Source organism: Bufo gargarizans, chromosome 11 (assembly GCF_014858855.1).
Source record: "Bufo gargarizans isolate SCDJY-AF-19 chromosome 11, ASM1485885v1, whole genome shotgun sequence".
In the NCBI taxonomy this organism is placed as follows: domain Eukaryota; kingdom Metazoa; phylum Chordata; class Amphibia; order Anura; family Bufonidae; genus Bufo; species Bufo gargarizans.
The window spans coordinates 24,510,204-24,533,872 of NC_058090.1; the positions used below are offsets into that span (position 1 = coordinate 24,510,204).

The following is a 23,669-nucleotide window of genomic DNA, read 5'->3' on the forward strand; positions in this document are numbered from 1 at the left end:
CATCACAAATCAATATAATGCTATGCGACCCCGTCAGTGCTACGTAGGTCAGGACCGGGGCTCTTGCAAACACATGCTTTGAGTTTGACGCATTGAACTTGCTTGTGTAAGACCAGCCTAAGTGTTCTCTTAAGACCAGCCATGTATTTATTGGAAATCAATAGGATCATCATCCAGACATTGAGAGCAGGTGATGAGTAGTCCCAATATGTGGAATATCTATACCGATCCTGGTCCTTACTCTGGATGACGTTACCGTACCCACTTATTTCTTCTCCAGCAACAGCTACCATTGCCTGTGGTGGACATAGCTGAACCTCCATGCTTGTAGGGCATCTGGTTCTTCCCTTCACTATACAGAAAAAGGGATGGCTACACATACATGGTCTAGTCTCATTATTATGAGCACCAACTAATATCCAGCGCAACCGCTGTGTGCAGCACGGACAGCAGCTAGATGGTCCTGGTAGGTCATCGCAGGTATCTGGAGCCACGCCGACTGCAGTGCATCCCACAGCTGCAGAGTCTTTGTTCTCTGATGTTTCTTGCCTGACATGCCAATGTCCATCCATTCGATGAAGCAGAAAATGTGATTCACCAGAGAAGGCAATTCATTGCCAATCAGCAGAATGGAATAGTTTTCTGTAGATACAGCTTTGTTAGCAGAGGTGCGGTGGCCATCCATCTGCTTTGGAGCCCTATATGCAGTAGGGTTCACTGAACTGTTGTGTGAAACACATCTGGTAGTTTCAGAAACACCACCACGCTGTCCCCAAAAGCCAATAATCATCCCTCTTTACATCTGACAAATCACATTCCTCATGTCATGGGAAAGTATGTACAGATGACCTGTCATAGACCTTATAGTTATATACCTCCCCCTCCCGAGGGATGTGTGTGCAGACAGCCTATCACACCTTATATACCCACCGAGGGATGTGTGTGCAGACAGCCTATCACACCCCTTATATACCCACCGAGGGCTATGTGTGCAGACAGCCTATCACACCCCTTATATACCCACCGAGGGCTATGTGTGCAGACAGCCTATCACACCCCTTACATACCCACTGACTTTCTTCATAAGCTGCACACTGCCAACTTCGGAAGTGGTCAGAATAAATGAGACTAGTAATAGACCTATCCTTGTTAACGGGGCAGTATTATACAGTTTTTCCTGGAGTAGAAACCTTCTTGCTACAAACTAAAGCTATGGGGCCCAGTACTTTTGGGGCTTTGTTTCCACATGTCCAACCTCCACAGTATATTGATACTAGGGTCTTGCCTCCACTGATCAGGAGTTTTAGAGGAGAGGGGTACCTCATTAAAACGCTGGGTGCCCTGGGTTTCATTATCCACCACCTCCCATTTTCCAATATGCTATGGAATAAATTAAGGGGGCTGGGGCCATCTTCAATAGTCTTCAGCCTTAGCTTGCCGTCCTGTAGAAAATTCATGCATGACTGAGCTTCTCCTAACCCCCCCCTCCCTTCCCCATGCCAAACAAAAGGTGCAAAAGTCATATAAATTCCTTTAATAGTGTGACAGAACCGTACATTTGGTCAGATTATTAACTAGAAGAGATTGCAGTCCAGGACTGGTCCCAGAAGATCCTAGAAGGACCCAACCTTGGTACAAGACAAACCCCGCTCTGCACTAGCCCCTATTAAGTGCAACAACAATACCCTACAACAAGCAAGTGCACAAAGCCTAAAGGAAAGTCCTTGTCCATTCCATGGTATCAGGTGTGTGACTTCCTGATACTGGGTATGATGGAGGACTAGAAAGATCTGAATATTAGTGCTAGCTTCAGTCCTCTATGTTCCTAACCCCCATTAAGCTTTGGCATTTGCCGGCTTGGCGTCCTCGATCGCATCCCTTGGTTCATTGGGTGGAGGAATCTTCAGATCAGATGGCTCAACTCCCCAGATATCCTTGGCATATTCCTTGATTGTCCTGTCACTGGAGAATTTGCCAGATGCGGCTATGTTCTTGATGACCACTTTGGTCCACTCTTTTGGATTCTAGGAGAAGACAACAATGAGGTGTGCACCTCTTAGTAAAAGTACAATGCACCAATTTTATTTTAAAAAAAACAGGCAGAGGGAATGCAAATCTTTAGTAAATGAGCCCCACGAAGATAAATTATACGATTCTGTTGCCTACAGTCACCACTAGAGGGACCTCACTGCATACATTGAAATCAATGTATTACACAGCAATAAGGCATTTGGTCTCCCTCTAGTGGAGACTCTAGGAAGTTCACCATTTAATTGAATGCAAAGGATTTGGAGCTCTGTATTAGGACAGAGTTTCCATCCACTATAAAGATCTATTAAAGTAAATTAGCACAGAAATCTGTAGCCAGTATACAAAAAAAAAAAAAAGTTTAATGGTGGATGTTCCCTTTAAAGGGATCTTTACTGCATATAGGATTTCCTACCAAGTAGACCGGGCTACCTACCTTGTACAGAGCGCTGACCCTATCCTGGCACTTCACATACGATTCATAATCGGCAAACACTTTAAACCTGGCATCACAAAAATGGAAGAAGAGTTAAATGATATTAAGTTATGTTGCTTGCAGTGACCACTAGAGGGAGCTCACTGTATACACTATTGAATTCAATGTATTACACAGCAGCAAGCTTTAGAGTTCCCTCTAGTGGTGGCTCCAGGAAGTTTAGCTTTATATTGACTTTGCAGAGGATTTCAAAAGACATTAAACTGGAGCCATAGTCCAATGGAAAAAAGATCATGACATCGAAAGGTGGTCACCAAGCTTTCCCATGAAGTGACCAACTCCTCCCTCGGTATTACTGACCGGTCATTGTAGAAGAGCATGTCCACCACGTCTTTGAAAAGATCTGGCTTTGATGGAGAGAAGAAGCCACTTTGTATCTGGTCGATGACCTGCTTTAGCTCTGGAAGTCTGTGATAGTATTCCTGGGCATTGTACCTGCGAACATCGAGAGGAGGGTGAAACGTGACCAAGGCTTCAGCTGTTGCAGCAGACACTGACCATGGCCACGCGGATCTTACCCCTTCTTGTCCAGCTCAGCCACATCCTCTACTCGCATGCCAAATATGAACATGTTCTCCTCTCCGGCCTCTTCTGCCATCTCCACGTTGGCACCATCCATGGTCCCAATGGTGAGGGCTCCGTTCAGCATAAATTTCATGTTGCCGGTGCCAGAAGCCTCAGTGCCTGCTGTGGAGATCTGTTCCGACAAGTCTGTTGCTGGGATGACTGCCAACAAAAAAGGTCCCATTCAATATCGTGGTCTCATGCATTTGTGCAATACTGAACGTGCATCATGGAGAGCCAAGATAGGAAAATGTGTCCGACTTCTTCCAGAAAGAGCGCCACACCTGTCCATGGGTTGTGCCCGGTACTGCAGCTCAACTCGATTCATTTCAAGGGGAACACAACCGGCGGACAGGATCGGCACTGTTTTTGGAGGCGTGTGAACCAGGCCTAATAAGAAGAAGCCAAAAACAAGTAGAACATGAAGCTGCACAGACCTTTCTCTGCAAGGGATACTCTGTAGTTCTCCAAGTAAATAACCTTCAGCTTGTTCCCTATGACTGGGTCATTGTTCACAATCTCCCCCACTGAAGTGATGAGCTTTATGATCATCTTCGCCATGTAATATCCCGGAGCAGCCTGAAAAAAGGAGGGGGAAGATAAAAGGACATGCTGTACTGCTCCCACCAAAGCTAGTCTACAGAAAGGACACGCTCCAGAAACCAAGCAGGTCCTGCAAATTATATATTTGGAACACAGGGAAGGACGTGAGGTCTGACAGCCTTTGTGACCATAGAGCAGGCATCCTCAAACTGCGGCCCTCCAGCTGTTGTAAAACTACAACTCCCACAATGCCCTGCTGTAGGCTAAAACCTGTAGGCTGTTCAGGAATGCTGGGAGTTGTAGTTTTGCAACAGCTGGAGGGCCGCAGTTTGAGGATGCCTACCATAGAGGTTAAAGGGATTCTGTCATCAGATTTTACCCCTATAACCTAAAGATAGTCCGGACATGAGGCTAAGAAGAAGAATCCTAAGCTGGCCTTATTAAACCTCACTGAGGCTCTATTTGTCCAAAAAACAGGTTTTTATAACCTGCCAATCACTTAAGGTGCCCAAGGGGAGGTCCGTTAATACAGGGTGCCCGTCCGCACCCCTCGCCGTCCGGTGCCCAGCGCCGCCTTCATCGCCGCCTTCTACAGCTCAGCGCCGCCTCTGCAATCCTCCCATCCCTTTGCCAGATCCCGCGCCTGCGCACTAGGCTCGGCCTGATGCACCCGTGCGGACTCCTGGCAGCGGCTTCATTGAGCGAAGTGTGCATGCGCCGACGTGATGCGCACTTCGCTCAACCCTAATAAGACCTGCAGATTGAGCTTAGTCCGCAGGCGCGGGATCTGTCAGAGGGATGGGGAGGATTGCGGAGGCGGTGCTGAGCTGTAGAAGGCAGCGCTGAAGACAGGGAAGGCGGCACTGGGCACCGGACGGCGAGGGGTGCGGATGGGCACCCTGTATTAACAGACCTCCCCTTGGGCACCTTAAGTAAGTGATTGGCAGGTTATAAAAACCTGTTTTTTGGACAAATAGAGCCTCAGTGAGGTTTAATAAGGCCAGTTTAGGATTCTTCTTTTTAGTCTGGACATGAGGATATCTTTAGGTTATAGGGGTAAAATCTGATGACAGAATCCCTTTAAAGGGAACCTGTCACCGGGATTTGATGTATAGAGCTGAGGACATGGGTTGCTAGATGGCTGCTAGCACATCCGCAATACCCAGTCCCCATAGCTCTGTGTGCTTTTATTGTGTAAAAAAAAAACGATTTGATACATATGCAAATTAACCTGAGATGAGTCCTGTCCCTGACTCATCTCAGATTAATTTGCATATGTATCAAATCGGATTTTTTACACAATAAAAGCACACAGAGCTATGGGGACTGGGTATTGCGGATGTGCTAGCGGCCACATGCAGTGAGCTCCCCCTAGTGGAGGGTGAGGGCAGATCGAATTACGCGATTTGAAGTCAGAAAAATTGGGCTCCCCTATACAGACAAACTACAAAATCAGCCTAAATCGTGGACATTAAAGGGGTTTTCCAGCCATCAATATAAGGTCAGTGGGGGTCTGGCTATAAGCACCCTTGCCAGGGTACGGAGCTTTGTGGCTTTTTCATTGGACTGTAACTACACAAAGCAGTGTTCGTGCCCTTTCAAAAAGCCAAAAGGTGGGAGTAGAAAGAGTGACCCCCACCGATCTAATATAAATCACCTATCCTCAGGACAGGCCATCTGTATCCTGAATCCAGATGAAAAATTTTTATATCTATATCTATACATACACACACAGAGATAGGCCATCAATTTTGGATTGGCAGGGGGGGGGGTGGGGGGGTTGTCAGGCTCTCCGCACCCCCTGCCAATCAGCATGTGTAGTGGACAGAGCTGCCCCCGCCATTGTAGTGAATAGTAACCACTGCACAATGAATGGCGCTGCGCCGTCCTAGCAACAAATTTACAGCGGATCAGCAGGGGTGCAGGGTGTCCGATATTGATGGCCTGTCCTGAATATAAAAGGACCAGAAAACCCCTTCAATAAAGAGGCGCAGTAGACTTGGCCGAGCTCATTTCGAGTCAACAAGATTATACCTTTCCTCCGATGATGACCGTCCTCGCGACAAATTCCTTTGTGGGATTTGCCTTTATGCCTGAAACAAGACAAACCGTTATATTCCGACATAATTCAAAGTAAAGTGCAAATCTGTAGGTTTTTATTTTACTTAAAAAAATAAAAAAAAATATTGAATAAAAAATAAAACTTGCATACAGTTTTCCACCGCTATCCCCCCTCCTCGCTGTAATGGATTTTTCACCGGTGATAGATCCCAGCAATTATATCCATGTGATGAATGCTCCTCTCGGTGCCTCATGCCTCATTTCCCCAGCACCCCCCATAAATCTTAGTGCACTGTCACACAGATCAGGATAATCACACACCTAATGAGCCTTCCCCGCAGAGGGGTCCATGACACGAGGCTGCACCACTACAGCTGTTCACTTGTCTGTACCAGAAATCCCTCCGGTGGTGCGCCACGGTATAAAATACTGTAGATGTGTATTATATGCAACTACAGCGGGAGAGGACGACCAGGATGACATGAGCCGGGTGCAGTCTCAATTACACATTCCCAAAAACCTGAAGGGGTCATCTGATCAATATTCCTCAAAGGGGGGGGGTCCAATTTTTTGTTGTTGGACTGGTCCTCCCCAACACTATGCAGAACATTAGGTAGACGACTTGGGACCTGCCAGTGATCAGCTATAATGTGAGTGGGGACAGGTTGTAACTGTTTGATCTCCTTACAGCACCTCCACAGGAGACACTGGGTATTACAAAGATTTAGGAGCCATTTGTGAATGTTTGGTCCTCCAGGGAAAATAATTTGTTTTTAGCCACACATGGTTCAGAACATCCACCCGCATTAAGGGAACTAACTGGTTTTGGAAAAAATAAATAAATAATATTTCCAAGTAAAATCTGAGTTTGAGGGTGTCCCCCCCCAGATTAGGGCCCTCATCTATTACAGCATTTCAGTCTGGAGGACCCATGTTATTCGTGCATTAGATAGACAAAACATTGACTTCAATGAGAACTGTGTAATACCTCTCCTGAAGTTGGCGGAGGAAAATTGAACTCATGGACTGCCCCTTTAATTATTTGTTTAGGGCAATTTTGGTCTTCGATGAAATACTGCAAGCTGTTGACTGATCCAAAAGGAGGTTTAAAAGGAGAAGCCAAGAGCGACCTTAGGTCAGGAAGCTGGAAACCATTACCAGCACTGGATACAATGACAGCTTTAGGACCCCTACTTGATTTTTTGGATACACAAGATTCCCAGTGACTGCAATATTAGCCCTTGCGGGCAGTGCTATACTTCCGGGGATGGGGGGCGTTAGAGGGATATGCCCATAGAAAGAAGTGGCAAAAAATTCACTCCCCCCCATCCTGTAGTCTCTGCAGCACATTCTACAGGGGATGATGGCACTTACGGTTGTACATTGTGACGATATGGAGACAGTTCAGCAATTGCCTCTTATACTCGTGGATTCTCTTCACGTGCACATCAAACATGGAGGACGGGTTGAGTTTCATCTTATATTCATTTTCCAGATATTGGGAAAACTTAATCTTGTTCTCCTACAGGAAATAAAATAAAGAAATCACGTCTCATCACCGGTGGTGGTTTTAGGACAAACATTCTGTTTAAAGTAATTTCTTAATATATATGTTTATAGCCCCGATTCCCAGATACAGAACTCCAAATACCCAGCATAAAATGCTTGCTACCTACAGTCACCAGTAGAGGGCGCTCACTGCATACTCCGTTTATGGAGCTCAATGGTATTCAGTGAGCTCCCTCTAGTGGTGGCTGCAGGTAGCAAGGGTTTTATCATTTCTCTGCCCAGGGTATTTGGAGCTCTGCATCAGGAAAACAGACTCAACCACTATAAAAAGATATATTAAAAAAGGAATCTGCTCAGAATCATGGACTCAGTTGGATGAAATGACCCAGAAACATAAGAACCTGAATATCTATAATGGCCACTCACCTCCTTCACCTTGGAGACATCCCGGATGAATATGTTATCGTTCACATACTTATTCAGCTTTGATAGCTGGCTCAGGTCCTTCACATAATCTTCTCCAATTTTCTGGAATACAAGAATTAACCCCATGTGATTATTCTTTAAGTTGGTGTTAGAGCACAAGACTACAACCCCCAGCTTGCAGGGGACAACAGCCAGAGATTTGGGACCAATCTAGACACTAAAGCCAACGACAATGCATTCACATTCTAATTCCATGGCCTCCAGTGCCATTACTATAGGTGGTGCCTGGCCGTGCCAGTTTACATGTGGGCCCTATTCACTGGGGCCCAGGAGCTTCAGGTTACAGCTCCAGGAGCCTCCATTTGAACTTTGGCTCCGGCATTCACCTCCGCTATGAGTTCGGCAAGCCCCGGATTGCACAGGAGGAGCCAGCGTCTGGGAGTGATCCCGTTGGTCTTGTTCTGGAACTTTGTCGGTTCGACGTCACTGAAGTCTTTAAACCTAGGAAAGATGGTGGCAAGTTTACAACGGTCACATTGACAACATGTCATACAGTCAATCGGTCCTGCCGTAGGCATGGGCTCATACACGGCCCTAGCACATGATCCTACTGACCATTCATTCCCATGGGATCCCTACAATGCTTCATTTGCCCTGTGGGGGGCACTACAGAAGAAATGAAGAGGGAAACTCACTGGTGCTCCCAGCAGCAAGACACCAAGATATCAGCTCATCACTGGACCATCGTTCAGCACTGAAGCCATTTTTTTTAACCCTCTAGTTTGACTACTAGGTCACTAAGGGTAAACAGCAGCAGGTACCAAGGTCTTGCACACTGGGCATCAGTTATTAGCTGGTCGATGGGTCCGTCTAGGACGGGTAACTTACACTTCATTTTTCACAATATCCGAGTGGATTCTGGCCACCCCATTCACTGCATGTGATCCCACAATACACAGGTGAGCCATGTTAATCCTCTTGATTCCATCTTCTTCAATCAGAGACATTCTTCTCAGCCGGTCTAGATCTCCCGGGTAGAGGGCTGCAATACTCTGGAATGGTCAAATGTATTCAATTAAATTTGGCAAATAAAAATAATAATAAATCAGCATGGCCGCTTCCTTCTGGAGACAGTGCTGCTCCTGTTCACCAGCTGTGACCCGTATGCAAAGCAGCGGTAGATTTGGCAGAGTTGCGATACCCGACAAAGCCCATGGACAAGAGCTTCACTGTTTTTGTATTTTAGTAAATTGAAAAGATTTGCAGGACGCCAAAAATGTCACATGGCCTTTGCCTGCTAATAAAACATAACCACAAAAACAAAGTGGGTGGAATAAATATCTGATGCGGGGACCCCAGTATCCTGAGAATGAGGAACGCTCAAGTGCCCCCTCTGGAGCAGGAGCGTGTCTGTCTGAATGGAGCAGTAGCGCACACTTTGGTTGAACAGAAGTGAATGGAGGGGTGGACCAAAACACGCACTATCGCTCCATTCAGACAGGGGACTCCGGGAGCCCTCATTACTGGGATTACTGGGGGTCCCAGTGGTTGGATCCCCTCTGATCTGACATCACCCATCCTGTGGATAGGTGATGCTTTTGGGGGGGGGGGGGGGGGGAATACATTTTTCCTGTAAGATAACATATGGGTAAGGGGCGGATGCGTTGCCGACTTACATCCAAATGCCTCTGGTTTATCTCGTAGATGATCTGCAGGTGTCTCGGCAGCAGCTTCTCCACCAGGTCCACCGGCCAGCGCTCCAGGGCTTCCGGTAATACCGTGTGGTTGGTGTAGGCAAAGGTTTTCTTGGTGATTTCCCATGCCTAAAGACAGATAAAACCTTTCAAAAGGGTTGTTTCAAGAAAAATAAATGTATCCACTTCATAAGAAACTTCATAAGAATCCGATTGGTGGTGGGGGGGGGGGGGGGGGGGGGACCGCTGGGAATCCCACTGATCCCCAGAAGGGGGTGGAGTCCCCAAGTCCCTCAAATGCCGCTCTATAGGACTGTTGGCAGAGTGCAGTGCTCGGTTACCTCCACCTCTGGCATTCCCATAGACCCAGTGGTCAGACCCCTGATGATCAGATACATGAATGGCATGCAGAGGGTTAAATTCGGTTTCCAAAGCCTGCGGGTTGTAATGCAATGTATAAAGACAGCACAATGTGGATTAGTCAAGAGGCTTGTTCTGCTTCCAAGACCATTTCATCAGAGCAGTATTGGGAGAGAGCGGCTGTGCCAACATGCAGGGGGAGTGATGGATTAGATTTAACTTATTAGAGAAAAAAAAAAAAAAAAAAAAAAAAAAAAAAAAAAAAAAAAAAAAAGCAAAGAAACAAACCAGAGAAAGTTAGAAAAAGAATATAAAAAAATAATAATCTTATTTTTTTGACAAAGGAAACTGTTTGCCTATATAGGCACTTATAGCACCTCCATGCAATTCTGTTCCAAGGATTGCCGAGAAGTGGGGCAGGTGCCGGACATGGTGCGAGGCAGACAAGGCTGGCACAACCCTGAAACGGGAGCCTCCAATATTGAAATTATATTGCGGCCTATCCCACTAGATCTGAACGTCCCAGGGCTGTTGATGCAAAAAGACCTGGACGCAAGAGCTTACAATCCCCCGTCGTCACCATACCTTATCCCAGGGAAGTTTCTCTATATCCAGGAATATTCTCATCAGTTCTGGGATCCCCAGCGCGGGGTGAGTGTCATTAAGCTGAATGGCAACCTGGAGAAGGAAGACACCATCAGCAAATTTGACACTTTAAGCCACTTCCGGCCCTCTGCAAGTAAGAATCCAACATCACAAAATGACAGCAAATACGAAACTCGCCTTATCTGGAAAGGTGTCAAAGCCGATCCGCACTGAATCCCTGCAGCCGAATCTAGAGGCCTTGAAACGGCGGATGATGTCTTGTAAGGAGGCGGCCACCACAAAGTATTCCTGCTTGAGGCGCAGCTCCTTCCCCTCAAAGAACTGGAAAGATTGTAAAAGATCAAAGTAACGATACGGGGACTTTTATGTAAAAAAATAAATAAAATTAAATACAAATTATTGCATCAGTCCATGGACCGCCTGATATGTTAGAATTAAGAGCCAATACTGCCCTCTACAGTCCATTTTCCAACATTACATCACATTGCTCACACCCCAGGAATGCATAGGGCCACATATCAGAAGGGTGAATTCAGACTTATTGCAGAAGTTTCGGACACTGTCCCACTCTTCTACTTACAGAAATTGATGCTGCAGAAACAACCCCATTTATTTGTAGAAACTTCTGCAACAAATCTGCCGTGTGTGAATACACCCCAAGTTCACAACTTTACTTCCTAGCTTGCAGATGACTATAGGAGCACGAAGGTCAATAAATGAGCCGGGACTCACATTATCGTTAGGATACAGGACACGGGAGATGTTCTCAGCCAGGTTCCGGTCCAGCACTGCCTGGATGTAGTCACCGACATTAACTGTAGGGGGATATAGAGGCAGTTATAACGCTCAGGATTACAGCAATATCACTTAGAGCAAGGGCCGGCGGTAATTGCAGATGAGCATTTGTAATCAACCACTTCCTGACCAGTGAAATGTTACGTCAACCTCAGAGGAAGCGAGGCCAAGAATGGCGGCTCACCAGCACCTCTATATCCAGCTATTGCACTTCTTACAGAGACCATTCATATTAGACGCCTATTGGCCAAACCCATCAATTCTGGTTGGATTGAAAGACCATCTCACATGGACGGGGTCCTCCCAACTCTTGGAGAAGAGAAGGATTGGGCTGCTGTATTATAACATGCCTGATCCTTTTGTTCTTGGGGAAATAATCTGATGCCAGAGGCTTCCTCCTCTCCCCATTCAGGACACATGCATGCTTGGCCATGTGTAAAGAGGGGGGGGGGGGGGGGTTGGAGAGAGAGACTGTCATTTTCCATTACTATATTCAGGCCAGTCCCTCTATAGAGCTGTACAGCTTACAGACAGTGCCCCTACCAATGGGGCAGGAGGCCTAGATTTCTGATCCCAGACCTGTGCGCTCAGCAGGAGCTGCTGGGTGATTGATGGACATCACCCTCTTCCTCAACTAAGACCCCCTAATGAACGGTTTTGTCCCCAAAGGCTGCAGGTTAGTAACTCAGGACCCTCTTCTGGGGATAGTGGAGCATGTACAAGAATTCAGTTCAATAGTTCCCATATATAGCCTGCCTAGAAGAGGACAACTAAAACCAGAAAGGGTCTTTAAAAGAAGCACTCCCTCAAAATAAAAAAAATAAAAAATTCTGACCTGTTTTAAAGGAACATTTAAACTGTAGTAAAGGTAATTTTCTTATCAGAAATTGCATTTGTGAGTTATAACCTCCCTTCTGATCCTCAGCTGTGTCATGTGACTAACACTCTGATCTCCTACTGACAGGACAGGAAGTCAGTTACTTCACTATCCATTCCTATGAGCCCGACACTGAGGCTCCCATAGGAACACACAGAGAAACTGACTTCCTGTCCACACACAAGATGCTGTGTTATTTGGAAAGTCAGTGTTGGTCACATGACACAGCTGAGGTTCAGAAGGGAGGTTATAACTCACAACTACAGTCACTAGTAAGAAAATTACCTTAACTACAGTTTACATCAGGTACGTTTCTAACAGGTCAGAGAATAAGAATTTGTGGGGGTGCTTCTTCGAGGAACCCAAATTCCAGGACATTGCATTTTCCTGTGCTGGAAATAAGGTTACATGACAAAATCTAAGGGTCCAGAGAGTCAGAACAGTTCTCCAGGTATCATGGGCTGATGGCCGGTGCCACACAGGCCTTCACCGAACGTACTCACAGTCTCTGAGGTTGAAGTCATTGGGCGCCCGTGCAGACCACAGCCTCATGGTATTGACGGTGTTATTCTGATACCCGGGCACTGGAGTGTCGTACGGCATTGCCAGGACCACCTAGAACAGAACGAAAAGGCAATGACCGGACCTAACATCTGGGGCAGGGTCAGATGTAGAAGTCCAGAATCGGCCCGCACAGTCACCTGAGTGTCCACCCACCGGACGCCCGTTTTGGTGTTCTCCACTCGCCCATAGAAGTGAACAGGGAGCATGTACTCTGGACGGGCCTTCTCCCAGGGGTTTCCATGTCTCAGCCAGTCATCGGCTTCCTCAACCTGAAGACAAGAAACAACTTTATGGATCCCATTTCTGAAGGATGCCAAGTGTCTCGGAGTCTCAAAACTTTCCTCTCCGCCCATAGAAAACCAGCACCATCAAAGGCTTGCAAGAGCGGGGGCCCCAGGAGCCCCAAGTTATACCACCGAAGCAGGATCTATACTTCCTTCAATGTAGAACCTACACTAGTCCTAGGGACTAAGCCAGGCTCTGAATGGGCCCAAATACTAAAAAAAAAAAAATAAAAATCCTCCAATCTAGGCCGGCCGTCATGATAAGCACATTACACAGGAAGGATATCCTAACTCAGCAGAAGGGATCCAGACTTTGGTAACAGACGATTTTAAAAGATCTAACGTTACTCAATGACAATTTACTAAATGTTTCCTGAAGTTTAAAAACAAGAATGACCAAAAACCACAACAGGGAAATAGTGATGGGTCCAGTTACATTGTGGCTTACACACCAGTCAGAGTTACTAGGCCACCATGGGCCCTGGATAATACAATGGCTTTAGGACATATCTGGTGCATCTTTCTTAGCAATACCCTAATGCCCCTGTGGATGGTTCCCAATTGCCTGGACAGATAACCCAGGATCCCAGTGCTGCAGCATTGCCAACTTCTGAGACACCAGAACACTTTGAAAATAATGGAGGTCTATCATGGCTTTCAGGTGGATCATCCCACATTTTTGGCAATTCTATTGGGCACCCAGGCTCTCGCCGGCAAAACCCAATTGCTCAGAGCTTCAACTGTACATGGGCATTAGCTGCTGTACATAGGACATACAGACAATGGGGTAAGATATTCACTTTGCTGCCCCAGTCCTATATCTAAATACCCTGATCCAGGCCAAAGTGGTTTGTTGGCGCTCCCCTGGCATCTGCCCACGACCCCCAGTTGGGAAAACTGGTGCTTCCTATAACCCGATTCCAACTGGGATTTTTGAATAGGAAGCTTCGAATATAAAATGTGAGTCCCCACAGGCCACAGTAATATAATGGAGGACACGATATGCAAGTAATGTGTGAAGTCCGGGATCTCCGCACCTGCCATCCTTCTTTGATCTTCTGGTTGAAAATTCCATATTCATAGCGGATGCCATATCCATAGGCAGCAAGACCCAGAGTGGCCATGGAGTCCAGGAAACAGGCTAAAGATAAAAGGACATTTATCATTGGGACCCCAAAGTTATTAAATTAGGATCTGATGAAATCATAACTACTACTCCCATCCACCAAATTAATAAATCTCCACCAGAGCAGCCCTAGTTAATGTGTAACCAGGTACAATGGCAGCATGTATATCCGCCATGTTCCTGATGTCAATGCCCCAAGCCATGGTGTAACCGTTCTTCACTATTTGGTTTTGTGAAGAATCAATAAATCACTGGAATCCGCCTCGATTGTTGGCTTTTGTAGAAGCCGTGCCTCCAATACAGTGAGCTACTGACCTGCAAGACGTCCAAGACCACCATTGCCAAGGCCGGCGTCCTCCTCCATCTCCTCCAGTTCCTCAATGTCCAGTCCAAGCTACAGAACAAGAAAGTGATTGATTAAAGGCACAGCAGACACTGGAGGCAACGAGGAGCCCTGACCACCAAAACCTGCGCAGAACTGAGGGCTTTATGGGGGGAGGCCCAATAAGTCCATTTACTGCTTCCGACACGTTTTAGTATATGTTCTCCTGAGGAGCTGGGTGACAACCAATAGAGCTACCATATCCACCATTCTGCTTAATAGAGAGGGTCCCTTACCTATTAGATGGGGTGGACATCGCCTACAAAACATCCGTCTCCGGAGGACCCAAAATATCCACGTATTACATGGACAGAACATTAAAAGGGTTGGCCAGTTTATATTACTGGTTGCACATGTGATTGGAAAACGGCCGCTGATGGAGATTTCTGGGGTCCGACAGTCCATCCCCAGAGTAAATGAATGCAGGCGCCGATAGACGGAACGCTCCATCAAAGGCCATGTTCCGAGTGCTGCACCGGCACACGGCTTAACAGATCTGCATGTAAACATGAATCCTCAGCTGGCCAAACCCTTTAAAGCAGGCATCTCAAACTGCGGCCCTTCAGCTGTTGCAAAACTACAACTCCCAGCATGCCCGGACAGCCTACAGCAGGGCATTGTGGGAGTTGTAGTCTGGAGGGCCACAGTTTGAGATGCCTGCTTTAAAGGGATTGTCCAGAATTAGCAAAACGTGGACGCCTTCTTCCAGGAATAGAGTCACTCCAGTTCATGGGTCGTATCTGGTATTCCAGCTCTGCTCCATTGAAGTGAACGGGGCTGAGCTGCAATACGACCCACAACTTACGGACGGATGTGGCGCTGTTTTTGTAAGAAAGCAGCCATGTTTTTTAATACTTAAGTTAACCTGTGGTGGTGCTGCAGGGGAATTGAACACTCATTGCTAGGCTCTTCTTCAGTTTCCAGTTGATCGCTGAGGGTCAATCTATAAATTGTGGAAATCTTATAACGGGAAAAAAATTAATAAATACCACACGTGTCACCAGGAAATTCCCTGGGAAAAATGCCTTGCAGGGCTAACTGATCTGAATGTGAAGATACCTTTCACTTAGTGATTTGTTGCTTCATTCTGCAGAACTAGGATTTATAATACATATGCAAATGAGAAGTTAAGTGCACAGAGGGCGGGCCCAAACCACTCGGTGCACTCTTGCGTCTCGATGGACAGGACCAAGTTTCCATATAGTCATCTCACTCATAGGAGAGGGAAGGGCTGGCAGAGGATGCACTAAGTGGCTTGGGCCCGTCCAGTGCACTTAAAGGGGTTGTCCTCCTTTTACTATTGATGGCCTATCCTCAGGTCATCACTATCTGTTTGAACAGAAGGCAGCAGTCATACGAGCGCCGCTTTCTCTACTCTGTTACCTGCTCGCCTCAGCAATTGCGGTGGTATAATTACAAGTATGGCGTCCCCATTCACTTCTACTGGACGGCTCTGTCCTATTCACTTGAACTGCCTTCTCTTTATACAAACAGCTGATCGGTGGGGGGTGCCAGTACTCGGACCCCCGCCGATCCGATATTGATGACCCATCCTCAGGATAGGTCATCAATAGTAAAAAGCGGACAGCCCTTTTAACTGCTCGTTTGCCTATGGATTAAAAGTACTTTTTCTCCAGAAGTGAAGGGCATCCTGACATTCAGCAGAGCAGACCCTGGTGTAACTGGGAATTTCCTTCTGACACTCCCTTTAAGGGTTTAACACTGGTCATCACCCAGACTAATTTCCAGCATTGGACAGATTCTGGTCTCCATTTTATGGGGGCATCATCCGCAGGATTGCACAGTGGCCGACAGGTCATCTCCAGAGCCAAGACCCCTAAAGGAGCTTCATATATGATGCTGGAAGGAATGGCGGAGGCCCAAAAACCATCAACATATCCATGCTCTTTTCTTTTACATTTCAGATTTTGCACAATTTATGAAGCCAAGATCAATAATCTATCGTATTTCCAAGGATGTTGAACCACAGCACGTCTACATGTCCAGTGGAACAGAAGTATTACAGGAACCAAGGTCAGGGCAATGGAAATATCGGACTGAAACCGTCCACCCGGATGATGTCCATGGCCAGGAGTGCAGACGACGAGAGTTACATTCCCAGAATGTGCAATTATAAAACCTTCTACAGCAAGCGGAAGCCAAGAGCAGGCGTCTAGAATGGATCCGTAAGCTCGAGATATGGAAAATGTAGTGGTGGACACGACAGTTTGGACAAGTAATGTCAGTTTAGGATGTTGGCGGCAGAGTTCCTCCACAGTCCTGTGATGGGAGATCCCATATACAAGCACATGTCAAATGGTGAAGGGACGAGTCCATAGAGAAGTCTAAGGCACAAGAAGTTGGGTCTAGCAGCAAGCTTCTAGGTGCTTTAGTTACTTGGCTCCTGGAATCTCCAGCCCTGGTGTGGCAGGAGCCGAGGTCCCATATCTGGTTGTAATGTGCAGGATATTCCTCTACACAGCAGATACACAGGCCTTACGCATTTCAATACAGCTATCCACATGTAGACCCTCAGGTCTTCATAGAGGTCTACGGTGGCCAGCAGAATACCAGCGTTCTCTGGGGGGACTGTACGAACTGGAGGAGCGAGGGTCAGTGGAACCCCTGTCCCTTCCCTACCTATATCCTAAAATCTAAAAGCTGTATCAGATGATTGTAGAGAGGGAAGCACTCTCTCCCAGCAATCGCCTACTCGCTAGCGGAGAAGACCGCTGCTCTTACATGCATGGGAAGGATTGATCGCTATGCCATCGCTCATCCCCTTCCAGTGGTTTGCCTGCAGCAGATCGTTATTAGAAAAAAAGTCAAAAAGATTTGGATCGCCCGATGATCATGCATTTGCTCGTTCATTGGGCAATCGGTGGCAGTATTACACTGCAAGATGATCACTAACGAGTGTTCATACGAAGGATTGTTAGTGATCATCCGCCAAAAAATAAATAAAAAATAAAGCTTTACACTCCCTCTAGACTAATCCACGATGAGGTTACATGAGCCTCTACACGTACAGAGGTCTGGCGAGTCCGGACTAGTAAGCCCAGTTTTCTGAACCATGGACTAACGCCAACCAAGACCTGCCTCTGCACAGTGACCCTGGATGGTGCAGGGGAGAGGTCTACCACCTGCAAGACAGGAGCAACCGATTTCAGTCTGGATTCTGCGACCTACCCCAGTATTAAGTGCAATGGGGGAAAGACACTTCATGCACTTAAGGGATTGTGCCACAAAACATTCTATACTTTTCAAACCAGCTCCTGGATCTGAATACTTTTGTATTTGCATGTAATAAAAAAACAAAACATTTTTAAAAAAAAATAAAAAAATAAAAAAGTACTATAGCCACTGAGCTATTCAATAAAAAGGTATCTTTAGAGCCACCTGCGGTTTGTTCTTTTTCCTACTAATTCTCATCCACACAGGCACTCAGTTTAAAGCTTCACCCGACTCCAGCCATATCTACTGTTAGACGACGTGACAGTTACGGTGAAATCACTACTGCAGAAAGGACACCCCCCCTCAAGCTGAGATAGGGAGAACGCTGCAGCAGAAAGGACACACCACCTGCACCTGAGAAAGCTCACATCCCCTGACCTGCCAGCAGAACAAATGGAGAGATTGTGTTAAATAATGTCTGATAATTTTTTTTTTACATCAGTCATTGGGTAACCTCTTTAGAAGAACACACCATATACTCCCAGCGCAGCGCCTTCTGTCTGTGTCCTGCTCCTCTGCACTCAATATCATGGTGGTCATACAACGTAGATAGTGGTGCAAGACCTTTACACAGTGTTTACACGTCTTCTAGATGCCCACCCTTTCTGCATATTCTGTAGGTTGTTTCACTTGCAGTTACCAGGTGGCCTCCCTGCTTCCTATCTGGGTGACTACCATCAGAGCACACATTGCCATGGATGGCAATCCTACAGGTATACGATAGTCACCACATTTAGGGTTCAGGTTCCTGCATATTCTTACCTGATAGATAGCCTCATCACAAGCATTTTGCAGCCCCAGGTTGATCATGGTGTTCTGTAGGGTACGGCCCATGTAGAATTCCAGAGACAGGTAGTACGTCCTCTGCCAAAAAAGTAAAATAGTATTAATATTTTTTCAAAATTCTGTTGCAACTTTTAGGGAAAAAAAAAAAAAAAAAGTCAGTACAATGTCCATTGAGGTTGTCAAACCTATTGCAAAACTACAACTTCCATCATGCTAAACATGGTAGTTCTACAACAGCTGGACAGCCACAGGTTGGAGGCCACTGATCTGGGCAATTGAAGATCTGTGGTCCATGTCTAGATGACAATCCCAATGGGCAGAGCTAGGATCAACAGGGTCAGGATCACTTAAAGGGGTCCTCTCACTTCAGAAAATGGCATTTATCATGTGGAAAGTTAATACAAGGCACTTACTAATGTATTGTGATTATCCATATTGCTTCCTTTTCTGGCTGGATTCATTTTTCCATACACTGCTTATATACCGGGGTTATGGCCACCCTATTATAATCCAGCAGCAGTGGTTGTGCTTACACACAATAGGAAAAAGCACCGGCCTCTCTGGTGGCCGGGACCCAGGAGTGTGCATAGGCCAGCGCCTTCTCCTATAGTGTGCAAGAACGGCCACTGCTGCTGGATTGTAGGGTGGTCGTAACCATGGAAATGAGCAGAGTATAATGTGATGGGAAAAAAATAATAATCACATGGCGGTTGACGCTAAGGAGGCTTGTCCCCGTCCCCACCTGCCATTGGCTGCGCCCCCCCCCCCCCCACTCGGGAGCGGTGCAGGGCATGTATATTCACTGTGAGGGTCCTGGCATATGGGGGGACATTTTATAGGATTGAATAACCCCTTTAAAGGGCTTCTGCAGTTTTTTCTAAACTGACGATCTAGCCTCTGGATAGATCATCAGCATGTGATGGGCGGGGGTCCGACACCTGGGACCCCCACCGATCAGCTGTTTGAGAAAGCCAGCGCCGCGGCCTTCTCACCGTTTACCGCAGGCCTAGTGACATCACGACTAGTATCAATGGCCTGGGCGCAGCTGTGCTGTATATTAACAACCCGCATACCGTACCAGCGTGTCCAGCACATGAACAGGACCGGTTTGTATCCCCTGTGAGCAAGCAGAGGTCTTGAAAACAGCAATGGGCGGATGCAGAAAGCGTATAATGGTATAACTTTACTATATACAGTTTAACACACATTTGCCCATACAGGAATACCCCTTTAAGTCTCCATTCACAGTTAACATGGTCGGCCGGGTACCTGCCAGGTCGGGTTTATTATAGGCACGTGTATAGCGGGTGTAACCTGCAGCGCTTTCCTCACGAGTAATAATGCAGAGTCAGCAGTGTTTTCTTGTGAAGGTCAATGCTGGGATTACAAAATCTTTACCTACTGTGTCACTATGGAAGCCCAGTCCAACAACATGCACGGAAGAATGCAAGGGATGGAGCAGGTTTTATAGAGGCGCCACATGGTTAACCCTTCAGGCAGGAGAGCAGATCCGGAATGCATGTGGATTATGGAGATCCAACCAGCGTTAGACTGGGGCATCTCTGCGGAAATTGTTCTGAAAGCTCGCCCTCTGGGTAAACAGATCGTGCCCATTATACCCGCCATTGCATAGCAGCCACAGACCGCATACTCAACATGTAATACCCGTCCAATGCTACAGACGTCCAGAGATAAGTGGTGCCTGAAGAGCACTTATCTCTGCTCCTACCATATTATGGTGTATACCAATCACTGCATAATAGACGCAGACAACATATTCAACATCCACTACCAGTCTCAGACTGGCCAACAGGGGAATCCCCCAGTGGCCCCCTGAGAAAATTGGGGTCCCCAGTCCACTAGCACAGCATCTCAAATAACCTATAATCAATATAAAAACTGGTTATTATAGACCAGGGATGGCCAATCTGAGGCTCCCCAACTGCAACTCCCAGCATGCCCACACCTTTCAGCCTACAGCATGGCATGGTGGGAGTTGTAGTTTTAAAACAGCTGGAGAGCCGCCGGTTGGCCATCCCTGTTAGACGCATAGGAAGGTTAAGGTGACCTCTAGGAATAGAGGCAGGCTGGCCAGTACGCGCTCTTCCCTGGGTCCCACTTTTTGAAGCTGTTGCAGAGACCCCCAAAATCAATCTTGGGGGCCAAATGAACTGCAGTTATAAGGCAGTCAGATGCTGAACCCGCCCAAGGGTAGGTTCACATTGAGGTTTTTTTGGAGGAGGTTTTGAGGTAGATTTTCCTGCAAGTTTTTCAGCCAAATCCAGAAGTGGATCCAGCAGGAAGAAAAAGTACAAGTCCGGCCTTTATATTTAGGATTCCTTTCAAATCCACTTCTGGCTTTTGCTGGAAAACCCTGCAGGAAAATATTGCTCAGAACCAACTCGGTGTGAACCTACAAAGTCTCATGTACGTGACGACTACACCCCTCACCGGCTGCATTCCCAATATGATTAAATCTAGGATATCTATGGACCACATCTGGGATTACTCTTACAATGTAGATTGAATGAAGCCTCAGCAACCTATGGGTCTGCATTATGTAATCGCTCCTCCTTTATGGATGTCCTCCATGATACTACACAAGGGCCTGCAATTAGGGTGCCCTAACACTTCTCAGCCACATAAGGCCTCTTGCACACAAACGTGCGCCCCCCATGGTCGTGCTGCAGCAGGCAGTAAAGCACGAGCACAGTCCGTGGGGCAGCCGCAGCGGATCGATTCACTTTAACGGGTCCGCAATCTGGCCGTTCCATCTTTTTGCAGAACGGAAGTACGGGACGAATCCACTCTGTAGTGTTTCTGTAAGGTTCAGTGCTTTCTTGCCGCATCTCTGGATTTGCGGACCCATTGAAGTAAACGCCCACAGAACGGCACCCATGTATTGCAGATCCGCAAATGCGGTCCGCAATACGGCAACGGGGTGCACACATTCATGTGCAAGAGGCCTAAAGCAGCTAGATAAGTGGGCTGCAACCTGTGGCTTTCCTTATGTTCCACAACTACAACTCCCAGCATGCCAGGAGCAGTTTATTCGCAATGAAGCAAGCAGTAAAGTCTATTAACCCAGCCAAACCATTCTAGATCCTAATTATAATACACTTTTCCATTTGTTTGGAAATCCAAAGCTTTCTACGCAGAACACGACCAAGCTTTCCAGCAACCACACCCAAAGAAATGCAGATTTTTACATGCTGGACCCCATCAGTATAAATGCCCTAGTGCGGTACAGGAATTGCTATATAAACTATATACTATGTATGGCATGCCTCCAGTCATCTACACACAGTCAGCTCTGCTAAGCACATAGAGGAGCAGTTAGGTTTGCATGACTTGCAGCCTGTGGAAAATGGAGTCTCATTACTTCCTTGTAAGAAAGGGTCATGGAAATGGTTAATGTCCACAATCCTGGTGTTGTGAATAAGAAAGATACATTGTAACAACATAAACACAACATTTTACCTACAGAGACCACCTATGTTACAATGTGTCTCTGCTGCCCCCTGGTGTTTTGCCACCACAAAGCTCACCCCACCAGCTGCAGCAGTGACAGCCACCAAGTTGCTAACAGTCACCCACACTCTTTGCACTAACAATGTTCAGCCAAATAGACAGACTATGTTGCAGCAGAGTTTTGCAGATTGCAATGAAGCAGAGCCAGGTGAGTACCTTGGGGTCCTTCTCATAGTAGTACTGCTGGGTTCTGATCCACCTCCCCACCAGGTGGTCCCTCACAGTGTGGGCCAGAGCAAAGTAGTAATCCCTGGTGGTGGAGACATTTCTGTCTTTGACCAGGGTGAAGTGCAGGTGCCTGTTGAAGCCTTTCTTCAGCTCAGAGACATTTTCCACCCCTACAATCCCTCTGATGCTGATCTGCTTCCTCTTCTCCTGGTCAGTCAGGGGCTTGGACATCTTGGCTCTGCTGTGAAGGGAGCAGGGCTGGAGGCTGCAGTTTATAACTAGTCAGAGTCTAACTTCCCCTCTGCTGTCTCCACCCACAGAGTGATTATTGGGATGGGGCTGTGGCTGCGAGTCACACACACACCAATAGTATCACAGGCAGCAGGGCAGAGGCCTGTGCTGTGTGCTGGCTGCCAGGATTGCAGCACAATGTGCCTCCTGTGTCTGCAAACAATTGCAATCTGGGCTGTGCATGCGCTACAAGCGGCAACAGGAATTGTGTCTAGTGGAACTACAACTCCCAGCAGGCCTTTACACAATGCACTTGAAATGCAGGTTATTTAGGTAATTACTGTTTGTATATACATCTCATTGGAAAAGAGACCTGAGAATGATACAGAGATGAGCGGTGCCACATAGGCGCTGCTTATCCCTTTCTACAGATCTCTTCTGTAAATAAAAAAAAATAAAAAAAATACATCTCCTGTGCTTCCTCTTTCTGTAAGGCTACATGCACACGACTGGGGTGTGTTTTGCAGTCCGCAAATCGCGGATCTGCAAAACACGGATGGCGTCCATGCACGTTCCGCAATTTGCAGAACGGCACGGACAGCCTTTAATATAACTGCCTATTCTTGGCCGCAAAGCGCGGACAAGAAAAGGGCTGGTAACATTTTTTTTGTGGGGCCACGGAACAGAGCAACGGATGCGGACAGCACACGGAAAAACGCAAAAACAGCGGCTCGGATGCGGACCAAAACAACGGCCGTGTGCATGAGGCCTAAGGCCACATGACCGTTGTTCGGGTCCGCATCCGAGCCACAGTTTTTGCGGCTCGGGTGCGGACCCATTCACTTCAATGGGGCCGCAAAAGATGCAGACAGCACTCTGTGTGCTGTCTGCATCGTTCAAGGCCCCGCAAAAAAAAATATATCATGTCCTATTCTTGTCTGTTTTGCAGACAAAAATAGGCATGTCTACAATGGGCCGCCCATTCCGTTCTGCAAATTGCGGACTGCAAAAAACGGAACGGTCGTGTGCATGAGGCCTAAGAAAGAGGTTCTTCAGCAGCTGCAGTGTACCTTATACACATCTGTGTTCACTTGAAAGAGACAATTGTGGAAATTTTTACCGTCACGTAAGTTGCCAACATGACTGGATCATAGGGAGGGCCAAATCGCCTGGGGCCCTTAAAGGGGTATTCAGGTTATGTGACGTTTTCTCCTATTCCCAGGATGACTATTAGATCGGTGGCTGATCGGGCATGCTTTCTGCCGCTCCATTCTATGGGAGTCCCGGAGATATCGGAGCACTGTGGGACCCCCACTGATCTAATAGTTATCCTCTGGATAGGGGATAACTTCACATAAGCGGGATACCCCTTTAACCCCCCTGTTCCCCCCAGGGTTTCCAGGC

The 23,669-nt window shown here is 47.0% G+C and overlaps 1 protein-coding gene across 1 annotated transcript; it reads right to left on the minus strand.

Moving 5' to 3' along the window:
• Positions 1-1,519: 1,519 nt before the first annotated feature.
• On the minus strand, positions 1,520-22,326 carry PYGL (glycogen phosphorylase L). The gene is made up of 20 exons (XM_044272038.1): positions 22,023-22,326; positions 18,312-18,413; positions 14,249-14,327; positions 13,845-13,948; positions 12,661-12,792; positions 12,463-12,574; positions 11,020-11,102; positions 10,465-10,608; positions 10,267-10,359; positions 9,304-9,450; positions 8,516-8,679; positions 8,014-8,128; positions 7,628-7,729; positions 7,067-7,214; positions 5,666-5,724; positions 3,526-3,667; positions 3,043-3,250; positions 2,825-2,959; positions 2,465-2,531; positions 1,520-2,024 (listed from the first exon to the last, which is right to left on the minus strand). Exons 1-20 carry the CDS (start codon positions 22,263-22,265, stop codon positions 1,836-1,838), a joined length of 2,568 nt encoding a protein of 855 aa, XP_044127973.1. The 5' UTR covers positions 22,266-22,326; the 3' UTR covers positions 1,520-1,835.
• Between the last annotated feature and the right edge of the window lie 1,343 nt (positions 22,327-23,669).

Coding starts and splice junctions, on each gene's coding strand:
- PYGL (XM_044272038.1), bottom strand. CDS start 22,265: ATGTCCAAGCCCCTGACTGACCAGGAGAAGAGGAAGCAGATCAGCATC. Junction 10,360..10,464: donor TTGACACCTTTCCAGATAAG/GCGAGTTTCGTA, acceptor TTCCTTCTCCAG/GTTGCCATTCAGCTTAATGA. Junction 8,680..9,303: donor TAAACCAGAGGCATTTGGAT/GTAAGTCGGCAA, acceptor TGACCATTCCAG/AGTATTGCAGCCCTCTACCC.